Source organism: Arabidopsis lyrata (genome assembly GCF_000004255.2).
Source record: "Arabidopsis lyrata subsp. lyrata unplaced genomic scaffold ARALYscaffold_3, whole genome shotgun sequence".
Lineage (NCBI taxonomy): Eukaryota > Viridiplantae > Streptophyta > Magnoliopsida > Brassicales > Brassicaceae > Arabidopsis > Arabidopsis lyrata.
The window spans coordinates 22,164,819-22,180,544 of NW_003302553.1; the positions used below are offsets into that span (position 1 = coordinate 22,164,819).

Here is a 15,726-nt window from a genome sequence, read left to right on the forward strand (position 1 = left end):
GTAGTTATTAATATATCGGCCCTCCTTTTTCTAAAATTCTCTTATAGCTCAACTGGTTAAATGCTGGCCAGAAAGAAGTGTAAGGTTGAGGGTTCGATTCTCACATTTGCAGTAATGCTTTAACAATTTTTTTGGGAAGAAATTAGGCCTCTTTTTTTTTCTAAGCTTGTGGCCTTCAAAATGTTAGAGCCGGCTCTGCTTACGCGTTTGGTTTAAGAGAATAATACATTTTTTTTTTACTTTTAACTACTTTATTGAAAATCTAGATAAGGAGGCTCCCCCATGTTCACGGCTTCATTCCTTGGCATTGCCCGTTCTGCCTAGATTTTTGTAAACATTGACTATTCTTTATGCTTATGCTTATGATGGTAGATGACTAACTTTTTTTGGTGCTTAATTTCTTTTATGTTTTTTTCGGTTCGAACAATTTTTAGCACATTGTAATCGGTTGTCTAAGATCTCACGACTAGCGCAATCTGACTCAATTACTCAAAATATGTTCTCCTAACTTGGATCATATATTTTCTCTATAAATATATCATCTTTGTTTCTAGTAAAAGCGAATAGATAGACACACACAAAAAATAAACAAGAACATGACGAACCTCATCACACTTCTTCACACAAAAAGGTATTTCAGCCTTATGTAAGAAGTTCCACCTCTTTTCCGTTCACCCGTTGCCAAAATTGTCGATTAATTAATATCCGGTTTTGTTCATGGTACATGACTCTCAAAAACATTGGATCCCTGCCGGAATGGTTACTTTCCATTCTAAGCTCACACATACGCATATTGAGCAAAAAAAAAAACTTACCATGGCCCAAAACTCAACTTTTTTCTTAGTTCTTTGGCTAGTCACATGACATTATCTTGCCGTGAGCGTCAAAAAGTTGTTTTTATACTTGTGAAAGGAAAAGTTTTGAATTTTTTTTGTAAACCTTCACAAAGTTTCCAAAATTTTAACAAGTCTTCCCATTATAAAAAAAACAAGGAAAATCATTGTTGATATCATACGTTGTTTTCAAAATATATTTTCAAGCATAATCGGAATTGTTAATTTAAATACGATTTCAATAACAGTTTATTTAGCAAGTTTTCAAAAATTTCGTAAGGTTTTAAAAAATTTCACAATCTGTAAATCACACACAAGCTTTCGAAAACTTCCATAACTTTTTTTGGAAACTATGATATGTTTAAACATTATTCATCATTCTTCATTGCCGATAACCTATTTATATATATTTATACTCTAAATCGTGAAATATAAGTTCTAATCCAAAATTCCAAATAACACTCTGACAGGCCAGCAAAATTCCAAATACTTTAGTAAATATTCACCTACAAAACTAATTTCAAATGGAAAACAATAACTCTCACGGGCCAGCATAATTCTCAGTACAGAATCTTGTCTGTCTCCTAACGAATTTTCCTCATAAGAGAGACTGAGAAAGCATGATTAGCTCTGTAAATGTGATAAATTAATAAGCTAAGATTATAAATTACTAATCATACTTAATTTAAAGATTAAAACATAGAGTTTTAATCAAAAAGTTTGTTAGAGGCGCGCCTAATGGAGCGTACAATTTTGTCTTAAAAAAAAGTTTAAACCACCAAAAAAAAAAGAATAATAAAATTTTGAAATAAAAGACGAAGCCACATGCCTTGAACCAAAGTTACCGTTGTCTTAATATAAACCAAACTTAGAAGTAAATCGTTTCTCTCATGATCCAACGGTTATATTCTGATCCTAGCCGTTCTTTTTTTTTTTTTAATTTAATAAAGATTTAACTCTTTTTAAAAAAATTTGTTTGTATCTTCCTCGTTTGCTTATTTCATCTCCTACTTCAGATTCGTCTGTATCAGACTTTCGTTTAATGCTCTTCTTCTACTCTCTTTGTGGGTTTCTCTTGTAATAATCAAAAACGAAGAAAAATGGTTTATTCATGTGAACCCACTACAACGATTCTTCAAGGTAGTCGAATTTTTCAAGAGTAATAAATGAGAATTTGAGGTCTTATATACCAATGGAGAGATTCTGACAATGGTGTTGTGTTCTTTTTTGGTTTTGTTTTAGATGAAACAAGAAGTAGAAAATTCGGACAAGAGATGAAGAAAGAGAAGAGAAGAGTGTTGGGTGTGATTAATCAGAATCTTGTTGGTGCAAAAGTTTATCCTTGTGTTGTCAACAAGAGAGGAAGCTTATTGTTATCTAAGTAATATTCAACAAAATCTCCAAACTTTCAAGCTAGTGTCTTTGAATTTGATTGTGCTTATGGGTTTTGGATGATTTGTATCAGTAAGCAAGAAGAAGAAGGATGTCAAGAGAAGAAGTTTGATTCTTTGCGTCCTTCAATTACAAGGTACATAAAGCTTGAATCTTTTAATTTCGTTTTTGATTTGAAAGAAAGAAAGATTTGAGATTTTTTTGTATATGCAGATCTGGAGTTGAAGAGGAGACTAAGAAGAAGCTGAAGCCATCTGTTCCAAGTAGTGCAAATGATTTCGGTGACTGTATATTTGTTGATGAAGAGGAAGCTACATTGGACCATCCGATGCCAATGTCGCTTGAGAGGCCGTTCACAAGCATCATTGAAGCTGACCCAATGGTAAACAAGAACACTAAGAATGCGTAATTTTTGTTGATGAATTCGATTCATAAATCAATGATTTAAAGGTAAATTTTAATTGGATAGGAGGAAGTTGAGATGGAGGATGTAACAGTGGAAGAACCGATCTTTGATATCGATGTCTCAGATGCGAAGAACTCACTTGCAGCTGTTGAATATGTCCAAGATCTTTACGCATTTTACAGAACAATGGAGGTATATTATGCTTTAGTATTATCTGTTTTTGAAGTAATAAGTGACTTGAGAGCTTCTTTAAAACAGTTCTTGATTTGAATTTGCAGAGCTTTAGTTGTGTTCCAGTAGATTATATGATGCAACAAATAGACTTAAACGAGAAGATGAGAGCAATACTAATTGACTGGTTAATCGAGGTATATTATCCACAACATTCCACGGTCATCACTACATTGTTGTATTGTGTAGTTTGATAGAGGCTAAAGGTGCTTAAGTAAATTTCAGGTGCATGATAAGTTTGATCTGATGAACGAGACACTGTTTCTGACAGTCAATCTGATAGATAGATTCTTGGCCAAGCAATCTGTTATGAGAAAGAAGCTTCAGCTTGTAGGGTTAGTGGCTTTGCTCTTAGCTTGCAAGTACGAAGAGGTTTCGGTTCCTGTTGTCGAAGATTTAGTACTCATTTCAGACAAAGCTTATACGAGGAACGATGTTCTAGAGATGGTAAAGGCTGGCTTTTTTACAAAGAGAAAGAAATCTTGTCTCATTTATGTTAAGACATTCTCTAATTGATTCCTTTTCTCTCTACAGGAGAAAACAATGTTGAGTACTTTGCAATTCAATATCTCGTTGCCGACACAATACCCTTTCTTGAAAAGATTTCTCAAGGCAGCTCAAGCAGACAAGAAGGTATGTCATAACACAATGGTCTCATGAACCTTTTAACTAGAATTTTGAATTTAGAAAGGAACTAACTGTGAACTGAAACAAAACAGTGTGAGGTCTTGGCATCGTTCTTGATCGAGCTTGCGCTTGTGGAGTATGAGATGCTTCGGTTTCCACCATCATTACTAGCTGCCACATCTGTGTACACTGCTCAATGTACACTTCATGGTTTCAGGCAATGGAACAGTACATGTGAATTCTATTGTCATTACTCTGAAGATCAGCTCATGTAAGTCTCTCTCTCTCTCTCAAGTAGACAAATACTGATCCACTTTTAAGTAAATACTGATCCTTATTTATCCATAAACACAAAAGAGTATTGAAAAAACACCATTATTTTAACCAACACTGGTCTCTTTAGTCCATAACAAAAACTTTTACTGAGAAAATACTGATCTTTTCAACGAAATGTCATTGCGGGTTTCGCAGGGAATGTTTGCGGAAACTGGTGAGTCTTCATCAGAGGGCGGCGACAGGGAACTTGACAGGAGTATATAGGAAGTACAACACATCCAAATTTGGGTACATAGCAAAATGTGAAGCTGCACACTTTCTAATGTCTGAGTCTCATCATCCTTAAGCCAAAAGAACAACAAGTAATTTGTACAGCTTCCTGACATAGTTCCTCATTCACTCTGTAGCACAAATTAGAAGAAAAAAAAAGGCCAATTAAATTTGTCTTATGATTAATTCTGATTTGTTGTACCAACTTTTATTGTAACTCTCTGTTCACTTCACTTCTCAGTATTAAACTCTATAATGAATGATAAATGAGTGAATCATTCTTTTACTGCAGACTACACTACAGCTTTTTTTGTTCATTTTAGTTTATTGTACAAACTAAAATTTTGTAAATATTTTTACATGAAATTTTATTCAACTTATGATGTTTTATTGGTTTGTGTATCTCTATATTATTATTTGAACTTTAACCTAAAATGTGTAAGTAATTTTGTCGGTTTGTGCAATTTAAAAATACACATGGATTGATCTGTTTTGATTTTGAAATGTATTTTGTATCCTAATTTGAGCTACCTACAAAAACAGCGTCGTTTTCGTTTTTTTTAATAACTTTGACCTCTTTAAGATCGGGAAAAATGTCGTTTAATAGCCGAACTTTCAAAAAATGGCCGTTTAATATGTGAACTTCTGATATGGCCAATTTAAACATGAACTTAAAGTTGACCGGCCGTTTAAACCAAATGAATTTGTTGACCAGGCCAAAACGCCACACCGTTATCTCTCGTTAACAGATCCGATAACGGCCGTTTACACTCGTTAACCATTCCGTTATTATTCAAAACAATGTCGTTTTAGACATAATCAAAATCCCTAAATCCCCAAAATTGATTTTGAAATCCCTAATGTTGAGAAAGCCCCAAAATAAGAACTCTAATCCCAAAAATCCCAAATCTTCAAATTGTCTTCCCAAATGGTGTTAGTTAGGAAGAATGGCGTCATAGCGATGATTAGATCTCCTATACGAGGCGAAGCAAGACCTGAATAGTGTTTTAGGTCTCAATCCTTCACCTAATTGAAATTTTTGTTCGAATCGAATAAGTTTTGATTTATGTAAAAAAATAAAAATAGTTAAGCCCACTGAACACAGTTGTTAACACCACAGAGTTTATGAGGAGAGAAAGCATCATACATCATCATCAATTCATCATCATCACAAACAAGTTTCTTCATCGCTCATTAGTAGATTAGTACTTAACTTATTCCTTCTTCCTCTTTTATTATAGAGAAATTGCACCCTATAACCTAAAAAAACAACAAAATTAAATATCTAACCTCTAACCCCCATATTCACTCTCTTTCTCTTCCTATCTCTCTCTACCTTCTTTCTAAAAAACTAATTTTTCTTTATGAGAAATTGCACCCTATAACTTAAAAAAACAACAAAATTAAATATCTAACCTCTAACCCCCCCTATTCACTCTCTTTCTCTTCCTATCTCTCTCTACCTTCTTTCTAAAAAACTAATTTTTCTTTTTTTTTGGGTTATTCACCTAAATCACCCTTTATTATAAGAAGAGAAAATAAAAACATCATCTTTTTTTTTTTGAATAACAGAGCGATTGCTCTTATCTGAGTTGATTGGCCATGGCTTCTTCAATCGTCTTCGCTGCAACTCCGGCTACTGGGTTTCTCTCCGTTCCTCCTTTGAAGTCTCGGAGATTTTATGTTAATTCTTCACTCGACTCATTTCTTGAGCTCACTTTCGAGAATTCGATGAAGATTGAGATTGAAAGCTCAAAGAATTGAAATTGGGAACGATGAAGATTGAGATTGAAAGCTAAAAGAATTGAAATTTAGGGATTTGAGGTTTATGATTTGGGGATAAAATCGATTTCGATTTCTGGGTTCGGTTTAAGGATAAAATGACGTCGTTTTCGGTACTAACGGAGACTCGTTAACGAGTGTAAACGGCCGTTATCGGATCTGTTAACGACAGATAACGGTGTGGCGTTTTGGCCTGGTCAACAAATACATTTGGTTTAAACGGCCGGTCAACTTTAAGTTCATGTTTAAATTGACCATATCAGAAATTCACGTATTAAACGACCATTTTTTAAAAGTTCGGCTATTAAACAACATTTTTCCCCTTTAAGATCTCGAGTTTTTGTCACTAATGCCACTTTCTCAAGAATTTTAATCGTTTATGCCACTCCTATTTTTTATTATATTTTTTATTTTTCTTTTAATATAAAATCTGTAGTAAATGTCAAAAAACTCTTACCCTAATTCAGTATTTACGTACTCTGTCATTGCCAACCTAACAACATAATTATTTTCTCTTCTTCTTCTCTTCCACTTTCACGCTTCTCTCCTCCTTCTCCTTCATCTCTTTCTCCTTCATCTCCTTCTTCTTCTTCTTCTTCTTCTTCTAGATTTTTCGAAATCTTTCACTTTTCTCCTCCTTCATCTCTTTCTTCTTCTTCTTCTTCTTCTTCTTCTTCTAGATTTTTCGAAATCTATCTCTTCTTCCTCTTCTAACCATCAACAAAACTCTAAATCTCTTTTTCTCCATGGATCTTTCTTTCCTCTCTTCGATCTTCTCATTCTAGATCCATAGATCTTCGTTTTTCTCACAGATCTGAGATTAACAATAATCCCGATCTAGATTTCTCCAAATCGGCTTAGAATCGGTGGTGGAGGAGAATCGGTGGTGGAAGAGAATCGGCGGCGGTGGACAATGAACAAAGCAAGAAGAGACGATGATGGCGCTAGGGTTTATAATTATGTATCAGTTGTACCAGTTGTCTAGTTGTCCCTATTTATGTATCAGTTGTACCAGTTGTCTAGTTGTCCCTATTCATATGTTAGTTGTACTAGTTGTTTCAATTGTACTATTATATTTCAGTTGTACCATTTGTACCAATTGTTCATATTTATATATAGTTGTACCAGTTGTACAATTATATTTCAGTTGTACCATTTGCACCAGTTATCATACAATCTCTTATTTGTACCAGTTGTATTATTATTTCTTAGTTGTACCAAGTTGTACTATTCCGTACCAATTCGCCCTAATTTCATTAAGGGTAATTTGAGGATATCACATTTATGGTGACACTCAGATTATAAGGTGGCACGCCACATTGATTTTTCCCACATAGTGGCATAGGTGACTCGGACTCTAAGACCATCTGCATTGGGGGATCACCCCCCCTGATCTAAGCATTATTTAAATCCAAAAAAATGGGTCAATGGGCTTAAGATCAGGAACTGGGCTCTTGACCTGGATCTGTTCTTGTGGGTGTTGCGGGGTGACGTGGCATTTGGGCATTGGTTGGAATATTCAACATATTTGGAATAAATTTGGATAATAAACTATGTATTAATTAGATAAAATGTTTTTGTGCTTTTATTAAGTAATATGTTTATTTGTTTATTGTTATTTATATTTTTAATGTTTTTTCATAAATATTTAGTATTGTATTTTCACTTTTATTTTCAGTTTTTCATAAATTTGGCATTTGCAATTTATATGTTATTTTTAAATGTTTTAATAATTGTAAAATCTTAATTTAATTTAGATTATTATATTATTAAGTCTTAAGATCTTACACATGTTCTCCCACTAATCAACTTCTAAACAAAAGATCTAAACACATGATCTTACATTATTTTAACATTATATTCTCTATAAGAACACCCTCACATGATCCCCCATTGATGATGCCCTAAGATCTCTCTCCCACCAACTCTCTTCACACTTCACTATACTTCAGAGTTTTGAGATTCCTCAAGATCAACGATAATGGCGGCATCGACGAACTCATTCCTCATCGGAAACCAAACACAAATCCCTTCCCTGAAACCCAAATCAATTTCCCAATCCTTCATCCACTTCACCAAACCTAACACCATCAACCTCACCACCAGAACCACATCCATTTCAATTCGATGCGCTTCAACCACCGTCGGATCCGAGCAACGAGTCTTCAATTTCGCCGCCGGTCCAGCCGCATTACCGGAAAACGTCCTCCTTAAAGCTCAATCAGATCTCTATAACTGGCGTGGATCTGGTATGAGTGTCATGGAGATGAGTCACCGTGGTAAAGAGTTTCTCTCAATCATTCAAAAAGCTGAATCTGATCTCCGTCAGCTTCTCGAGATTCCATCGGAATATTCCGTTTTGTTCTTACAAGGCGGTGCCACTACTCAATTCGCTGCTTTACCTCTAAATCTCTGCAAATCTGATGATTCCGTTGATTACATTGTTACTGGATCTTGGGGAGATAAAGCTTTTAAGGAAGCGAAGAAATATTGTAACCCTAAAGTTATTTGGTCTGGTAAATCTGAGAAATATACTAAAGTTCCATCTTTTGATGGATTGGAGCAGACTTCGCACGCCAAGTATTTGCATATATGCGCCAATGAGACTATTCATGGAGTTGAATTTAAAGATTATCCTGTTGTTAAAAACCCTGATGGTATTCTTATTGCTGATATGTCTTCCAATTTCTGTTCGAAGCCGGTGGATGTATCGAAATTCGGTGTGATTTACGCGGGTGCGCAGAAGAATGTTGGTCCTTCTGGTGTCACCATTGTGATAATTCGAAAGGATTTGATTGGGAATGCTCGTGATATAACTCCGGTGATGCTTGATTACAAGATTCATGATGAGAACAGCTCGTTGTATAACACGCCACCGTGTTTCGGGATTTACATGTGTGGTCTTGTGTTTGATGATTTGTTGGAGCAAGGTGGGTTGAAGGAAGTGGAGAAGAAGAATCAGAGGAAAGCTATGTTGTTGTACAATGCAATTGATGAGAGTAGAGGTTTTTTCAGGTGTCCTGTTGAGAAATCTGTGAGGTCTTTGATGAATGTTCCTTTTACGTTGGAGAAATCGGAATTGGAAGCTGAGTTTATTAAAGAAGCTGCTAAGGAGAAGATGGTGCAGCTTAAGGGACATAGATCAGTGGGAGGTATGAGAGCTTCTATTTACAATGCAATGCCGTTGGCCGGTGTCGAGAAGCTAGTTGCTTTCATGAAAGATTTTCAGGCAAGGCATGCTTGATTCTTTTTGCTTTCTGGTCATCTTGTTGTGTATTAAGTAAGCTTTGATGCTTATGATTTTGAGTTTTTGTTTCATCTTCTGTACTTGAATTCCGAATGTCTGCGGAATTTTTCGGTAATAATAATTTGAGATGCTAGATTCATTTTCAAGCAAGAATCATTTACACTTTTATGTTTGTCTGAGATTGGAGTTGAGACGGGAGAAGATGAACTGAAAACTTCCAGTGATCAAAATCTTTTGTTGAACAACTTATTGAGGAAATGCTGACATTGGCTTATGATGATAAGCAAATTGCATACAAGGATCTCATGATTTGCAGTTAGTGTGTCCTTTCTCTGTATCTCCTGCTGAAAGTGATGGTCCTGTGTTCAAGACACGTAAAATAGGTAATTCAGGTTCAGATCTCTAAATAAACTGTAGTTCCAAACTCTGCATAGCAGTGTTCATTCTAAGTGTGTAAATTACCGTTAGATTGTGCCCCTCTGTAACCATCAGCTACATGTCGAAAGAACTCTTTAGTAGCATCTGCATATCCGTTGAAGAACAGCCAATACTAAATCCAAGCGAGACAGACAACAGAGCCAGAAGAACACAAGAATCTGAAAACTCACCGTATTTCATTGCTAGAGACGGGTCTTGCTCTTCCATGACCCTGATCAGTTTCGCAGGATTTCCAGCCACCACACTTCAAAAATACAAAGAGGGTGTCCATTGTTACTAAACAAAATAGTGTCAAGTCATGAAGTTTTGTCAGATGCATTTCTCTTTTTATACCTATGCGAAGGAACGTCCTTTAACACAAGTGAACCTGCAGCTACCATTGCCCCAGCACCTACACTTATGTTGCCAAGTATAGTCACACAAGCTCCAAGCAATGCACCTTCACCTATTTTTGGGTGACGATCGCCAGTTTCCTTTCCGGTTCCTCCTAAAGTCACACCCTGTGATAGTGAAAACTCAAGTAGCCTTGAAAAACTGAAAAAATCATGATCTTGGTAATGAATTTTCAGGCAATGATTTGGATAAGAGATGCTTACATGTAAGATCGAGACACCGTTGCCTATCACAGCGGTCTCACCGATGACCACTCCGGTTCCATGATCCAACAATATTCCCTCCCCAATTCTTGCCGCTATGCAGAAAGAGAATTCAAGCAATATGTATAACGAGCAATCAATTTACCGGTAAACCTGATCAACTAATACACCAGAGAAGGGAAATTGAGAATGTTCAAAAAGATGAGAGCAGAGATATGAAGCTCAAACTCTACCTGGATGTATGTCGATTCCAAAAACCTGAGAGAACCACAGCATAGATCAGACATTGAGCTGAAAATGCAACTCTAAATTCAGTAAGCAAAAGACAATGATCTCCAAAACCACCTCGCTTATTCGACTTTGCAATGCAAGAGCTAATAGTTTCCGCCCTTCATTCCACAGTTTATGTGCAACCCTATATGCTTGCAACGCGTGATACCCCTGTAGAACAAAACGTATGCCAGAGGGAAAACCTCTTAAGCTTCACTCATTCTGTGTGAGAGATGTTCTGTCTCCAAAAATTCAACTAAAGATTTACCTTCAGATGTAAAATAGCAGAACTATACGAGAGACAAGCAGGATCCCGGTCTTTAAACGCCTGCAATCATTATGGCACATAAGAAAACAGCCTCAAAACAAACAAGATCATGTCTACCCACAGGTATTAGATGAGTGTTATACCTGAATATCATGGCGAATCGAACTCTGAATACCTTTGTCATGCATCATAACACCATAAAATATGTCCAAAAGTTGAGTTGCCAGCAAGGTTGGGTTTTGGAGACGGTTGGCTAGAACAAACCCTAAAGCTTGCTCTAAACAATCATGTGCCAAGATACCAGCATACAAGAAGCTACTCAAAATAGGCTCTCTCTCTGCCTGTAACCACAACAAGATTCACCATTGTAAGATTCAACAAATTTACAAACTATATAAAGCCTAGAACACTAAACACTGTACTCAATCAAACAACCTTCAAAGTGTATCCATGTGTGATAATGATCAATGGAGCGATTGAACTTTCAACGAGAGATACAAGAATGACTTACTCTTAACCCTAATGGATACATTTACTACTTTATAACAACTGTGGATTAACATGGAGACACAAAACCATAACTTTTTTTATCTGAATAAGAGTGAGAATCGATGAAGCAGATAAAGTGTTAGAATTTGAGGAAGAAACCTCAAGCTTAGCTTCTTCTCTTATAGCATCCCAAATAGGATCAGAACGAGAATCAAGCAAATTCGAGTCAAACTCTGACTTATGCGTTCCCTTAGCGTAAACTTCGAAACCCCTCTCGAAAGGAAGCTCATCGCCGTTCATATCTCCAAGAAGACGATGAAGAAGAATCACAAACTCTTTTGATTGGATAAAAGAGAGACGGAGAAAGCAAAAAGGAGGCTACTTTAATGGATATTATGCAAAACTTTGAAAACCCTTTTTATCTTTTTTTTTTTATTAACTAAGTGGATTCTCTTGATGGTCGTTGTTGATGTTTGGTTTCTCGTTGATCTTGTGTTGTGTTGTGTCCCAGTGTCCACCGCTTTGAATGGTTCTACAAATTCATATCATTTGTATATATTTTTTGTTGGCTTTGGCCTTATCTGGTCGCGACCGTAATTGAGTCCAAGTTCGTTATTGTGATTAGGGTCTCTTAATCAGATAATTGTTTTTTAATCAAGAGGGATCAAATAATATTTTTTAAAACATTATTATAGTTGAATCTTAATCGTATTCCTCGGGGCTCGAGAGGGGGAATATGAATATTGTACAAGGTAGAGAGACCCACCACAAATGATGCCAACTTGTCGTATGTTTTGTTTATAGATTATATAAATGTCCGAATTGTACTGAACCTCCTTTTTTTTTTTTTGGTGAGTGAATTGTACTAAAACTCTATATTCATGTTAACCATTAATAACCAACAAATTTCTTCTATTTACTTTCATTAGTTTTTTTCATTATACAGCCTGAGATTCTGTTTTTGCGTTAATTATCAGAGAAACTATAGACGATTTTTTTTTGGAAGTTCGGAAAACATGCCTCAGAAAATGTTTGCTTGTGGCAATGACGAGGAGAATTCAAATTCTTTAGAGCTGAAGCAATCTCGTAAATGTCCGAGTTTCGCGGTGTTTTCTCTCCAGACTTCGTTGGTTGTTTTGCTTTATTTTCTTAGACCATTTCCAACCATGGTTTTTTAGTAGAATCTTAAGCTTAAGATGACTAAAATTAAGCTTAAGATGACTAAAATTCAATCATTAATCATTTAAAAGATTAAGAAATAACTCTTATTTAAGAGGTTTTTGTTAGTGTAAGAGACGCATATGTGTCGAAATTGTATTTGTAAAATAAAAAGAAGAAAACAAAAATCAATCTCTCTCTCTCTCTCTCTCTCTCTCTCTCTCTCTCTCTCTCTCTCTCTCTCTCTCTCTCTCTCTCTCTCTCTCTCTCCGATTATTGTTATATCCGGTGAATCCATCGGCCGTTATCTCATCATCTCAACTGACACCGGCTCTCCCGGCGCATTTGGATCATTAAATCGGCGATTTAGGATTTAATATCTGATATTTTCACCCAATCTCCGAGTCTTTTCATCAACTCTGACAAAATCCGTCAGCAATCTATTTTTCATGGTAGGAATCTCATTATGTAAGTACTAATTGATGTTATTTGATTTCTCTTTGAGTGTTTTGAAATTAGGGTTCATAGATTTGGGAAATTTCGGGTTTTTCGTAGTTAGTGAAATTAGGGTTATTTGAAGCAATTATTAGTATGTTTCTGTGTTCTTAGGCATGATTGTAATTACGGTAAACGTAATTTGCCAAGAGTACTACCGATTTCAGGCAGAGATAGTTCGTTTCCATCAGTTTTGTAATTGTTTTGATTCATACATGGTGTGAGCTTAAATTTATTCATAAATTTGAATAGTTTTTGTTTTTAAACGCATGATTTTTTGGTTTGTTTGAGAAGTTCGTTTGTAAATGATAAGGTTTTGCTAATTACCACATGAAATTGATCAAAACTTTTGTGTTTTATTATGAGGGTAAAAGGAGGAACTTGGACTGATGAATTGAGATGGAAACTGCAATTCATCAACCACTGAAGAAAGGTAATGCATCATCCTCCCCTGTATTGAGTTTGTAGATATAGATTAGGTTAGATTTGAGTCATGTATTGATTGCTTTGTGTTGGTTTGTGATAAATACTTGTTTAGTGTCTTCTACTGATGGGTAAGTAAACGTCTCTTCTTCTTTTAACTATTTTCCATTTCCATTTACTCATCTGAATATTCATGATATAGATTAGGTAAGACTTGAGTTTTATTGATCGGTAGTGTCTGTTTTGTGATAAATGCATTTTAGTATCTTTAATTGTTTCTTTTGTGTCTGTTTAGATGTTGATTAGGACGGTCTACATCTATTGATTTCTTTGTGTATATGGTCTATGTGTTCACTTCTTGTTTGCTTTTGATTAGGTAAAGTTTTAAAATTTACCATTGAATGCTAACTCTACAAACCACAAATATAACCTAACACAAACCACAACTTTTAGTATCTATACCCGCAGCTTAAGCCACACTAATTCTCTTCATTATTCTCTTTCATTCCCCTTTTAAAACTCCCAGAAACTTTTTCTTCAGGCTAAATGAATCCATATACTAATTATGTTGGCTTCATGGACTTTTTAACCAGTCAACAAGAAACCACATGCCTTCATCCCAATACTTAATGAGTCAGAATCACCAAGTATTGTAGTTGGTGAATCTGAAGTCTCTGTCTTCAGCATCCAGTGGTCTGAAGCTCCAAGTCAAGGTGAAAACAACAATGCTAACCGCATACCAAGAAAGAGAAACAAGTTGTCAAGGAAAAAAGATGTGGTGCTAATCTCTGCGTGGTTAAACACAAGCAAAGATGCCATAGTAGGTAATGAGCAAAGAGGAGACGTTTTCCGGAAGCGCATTGCAGCCTATTTTGCAGGTAGTCCCCAAGTTTCTTGTCTGAAAAAGAGGCTGCCAAGTCACTTTAAACAAAGATGGGGAAAGATTAACGAGAATGTATGCAAGTTTTTGGGATCCCATCAAGCTGCAACAACTCAGATGGCGAGTGGACAAAATGATAATGATCTGATGAAGCTAGTCCACCAAATTTGTGAAAGTGATTACAAGAAGAAGTTCACCATGGATTCTGCTTGGAGAGAGTTAAGACATGATCAGAATTGGTGTGCATCACAGTCTATTAAAGAGACTGTGATGAGTAAAAGAAAAAAGGCCGAGGATGGTGCTGCACATTCTTCAGGCTCTAATCCAATAAGCCATGGAGGGGCTGAAGCTTCCCAAACTCGTCCACCTGGTGTGAAGGCTGCCAAGGGTAAAGGCAAAAGAAATGCCAACAATTCACCAAATGTGGAAGGAGAAAGGAATGCATTGGAAAGGATCCAAAGTTTGTGGGAAATAAAGTAAGAAGATTTTGCTTTGAAAGATTAGTTTACCAACAAGAAATTGCTTGATAGTCTTCTAGCAAAATCTGAGCCTCTTAGTTAATTAGAACTGAAGAACAAGCTAATTAGAGACATGTTGTCAAGCTAATTAGTTTGGAATAAGTAATCTACTTTTGTATCAAGCTAATTTGTTTTTAAGTTTCTGTTACTCCTTGTATTTTCAGTTGCAATATTAGTTGCTTTGTATTTCTGTTTAGGCTATTCTACTTAATCCAAGATGACTTTATGTTTCTAGCAATCTAGTTCATGTTATGTATAAATGAACAATTTGTTTGATGTGTTTAGTGTGTTTGATCAGAATAGTTTAGTTTAAGTCATATTTTTGTGGCATATATTGATGTTTTTGTGTCTTTGTGTAGGTTAATCAAATAGATGAAGGACATGTTCACGTGAAAAGAATCGGACAAAGACAAAGAGTACATGGAGACAGACCACATATTTTTTTTTGTCAATGTTTGTATTTGTGTTTGTGTCTTTGTTTTTTATTTTCTACTTAATCCCAAAATTCATCTTTGCTACTTAATCCAAAAATTCAAATCTTTTCTAATTTTTTTTTTCTTTAAAGAGTTCACCGGTGAATACACACAAAATAGTAAACTATTACGCAACCTCTTAAATAAAAAAAATTCAAAATTAATATTAAAATAAATCATAAGAGCTAATACTAAGAAAAACTAGTTGAGGATGGTTTTATCGTATTTTTTTCTTTTTCAAACTTGAAAAAAATATAAATACTTAACATTAATATATAAAAAAATTAGAAAAATTTCTTAATATACAGTAGTACTACACTTTTTTTTTTTTTGACGTCTAGATTTATTATTTATTGCAAATTATGAGAACTGTTACATAGACGATTCTACAACGGACAATTCCTTCCGACCCTTATTAGATCCACGACAGACGACACTTCCTTCTCCATGCTCTTGACGGACATCTTCAATGATCCACGACCTGACGACACTTCTCTCTGTGTAGAATCCTGGCGAACGGCTATAATTGTACTTTTCGCTGGAGATCTCCTGCACACTTGCCTCTTTTAATCTGCTAATTTTATTAATAAATCGCAATATCAGGGACTCGAACCCCAGATTTCTTGGTGTAGAAGCATTAATTAACCTTTGGTG

At 35.4% G+C, this 15,726-nt stretch overlaps 4 protein-coding genes and 1 long non-coding RNA gene across 14 annotated transcripts; 3 read left to right on the forward strand and 2 right to left on the reverse strand.

The window, feature by feature from the left end:
- The first annotated feature begins 1,804 nt into the window (after window positions 1–1,804).
- LOC9322189 (cyclin-B2-1) lies at window positions 1,805–4,321 on the forward strand. Its single transcript, XM_002884025.2, has 10 exons — window positions 1,805–1,973; window positions 2,076–2,214; window positions 2,299–2,361; window positions 2,439–2,607; window positions 2,695–2,823; window positions 2,910–2,999; window positions 3,088–3,309; window positions 3,397–3,495; window positions 3,582–3,760; window positions 3,961–4,321. The coding sequence occupies exons 1-10, from the start codon at window positions 1,934–1,936 to the stop codon at window positions 4,109–4,111; spliced, it is 1,281 nt and encodes a 426-aa protein (XP_002884071.1). The 5' UTR covers window positions 1,805–1,933; the 3' UTR covers window positions 4,112–4,321.
- Window positions 4,322–5,138: 817 nt separating this feature from the next.
- Window positions 5,139–5,797, reverse strand: LOC110229627. The gene is made up of 2 exons (XR_002332999.1): window positions 5,553–5,797; window positions 5,139–5,264 (listed from the first exon to the last, which is right to left on the reverse strand). It is a non-coding gene; the product is annotated as an uncharacterized LOC110229627 (long non-coding RNA).
- A 1,727-nt stretch (window positions 5,798–7,524) lies between these two features.
- On the forward strand, window positions 7,525–9,210 carry LOC9320138 (phosphoserine aminotransferase 2, chloroplastic). Its single transcript, XM_002884026.2, has one exon. It carries the CDS (start codon window positions 7,799–7,801, stop codon window positions 9,059–9,061), a length of 1,263 nt encoding a protein of 420 aa, XP_002884072.1. The 5' UTR covers window positions 7,525–7,798; the 3' UTR covers window positions 9,062–9,210.
- LOC9320139 (serine acetyltransferase 2) lies at window positions 9,183–11,671 on the reverse strand. The gene is made up of 10 exons (XM_021032368.1): window positions 11,285–11,671; window positions 10,780–10,977; window positions 10,637–10,696; window positions 10,444–10,539; window positions 10,332–10,356; window positions 10,099–10,193; window positions 9,836–10,002; window positions 9,673–9,746; window positions 9,527–9,586; window positions 9,183–9,423 (listed from the first exon to the last, which is right to left on the reverse strand). The coding sequence occupies exons 1-10, from the start codon at window positions 11,423–11,425 to the stop codon at window positions 9,368–9,370; spliced, it is 972 nt and encodes a 323-aa protein (XP_020888027.1). The 5' UTR covers window positions 11,426–11,671; the 3' UTR covers window positions 9,183–9,367.
- An 827-nt stretch (window positions 11,672–12,498) lies between these two features.
- On the forward strand, window positions 12,499–15,155 carry LOC110230445 (glutathione S-transferase T3-like). 10 transcript variants are annotated; one of them, XM_021033388.1, is made up of 4 exons: window positions 12,499–12,751; window positions 13,145–13,211; window positions 13,795–14,557; window positions 14,959–15,155. In XM_021033388.1, exons 2-4 carry the CDS (start codon window positions 13,178–13,180, stop codon window positions 14,969–14,971), a joined length of 810 nt encoding a protein of 269 aa, XP_020889047.1. In that variant the 5' UTR covers window positions 12,499–12,751; window positions 13,145–13,177; the 3' UTR covers window positions 14,972–15,155. The 10 variants fall into 10 exon arrangements, 5 of the variants coding, with proteins under 5 accessions (XP_020889047.1, XP_020889044.1, XP_020889045.1 ...); XM_021033385.1 differs by having other exon boundaries at window positions 13,153–13,211; XM_021033386.1 differs by having other exon boundaries at window positions 12,499–12,735.
- Window positions 15,156–15,726: the final 571 nt, after the last annotated feature.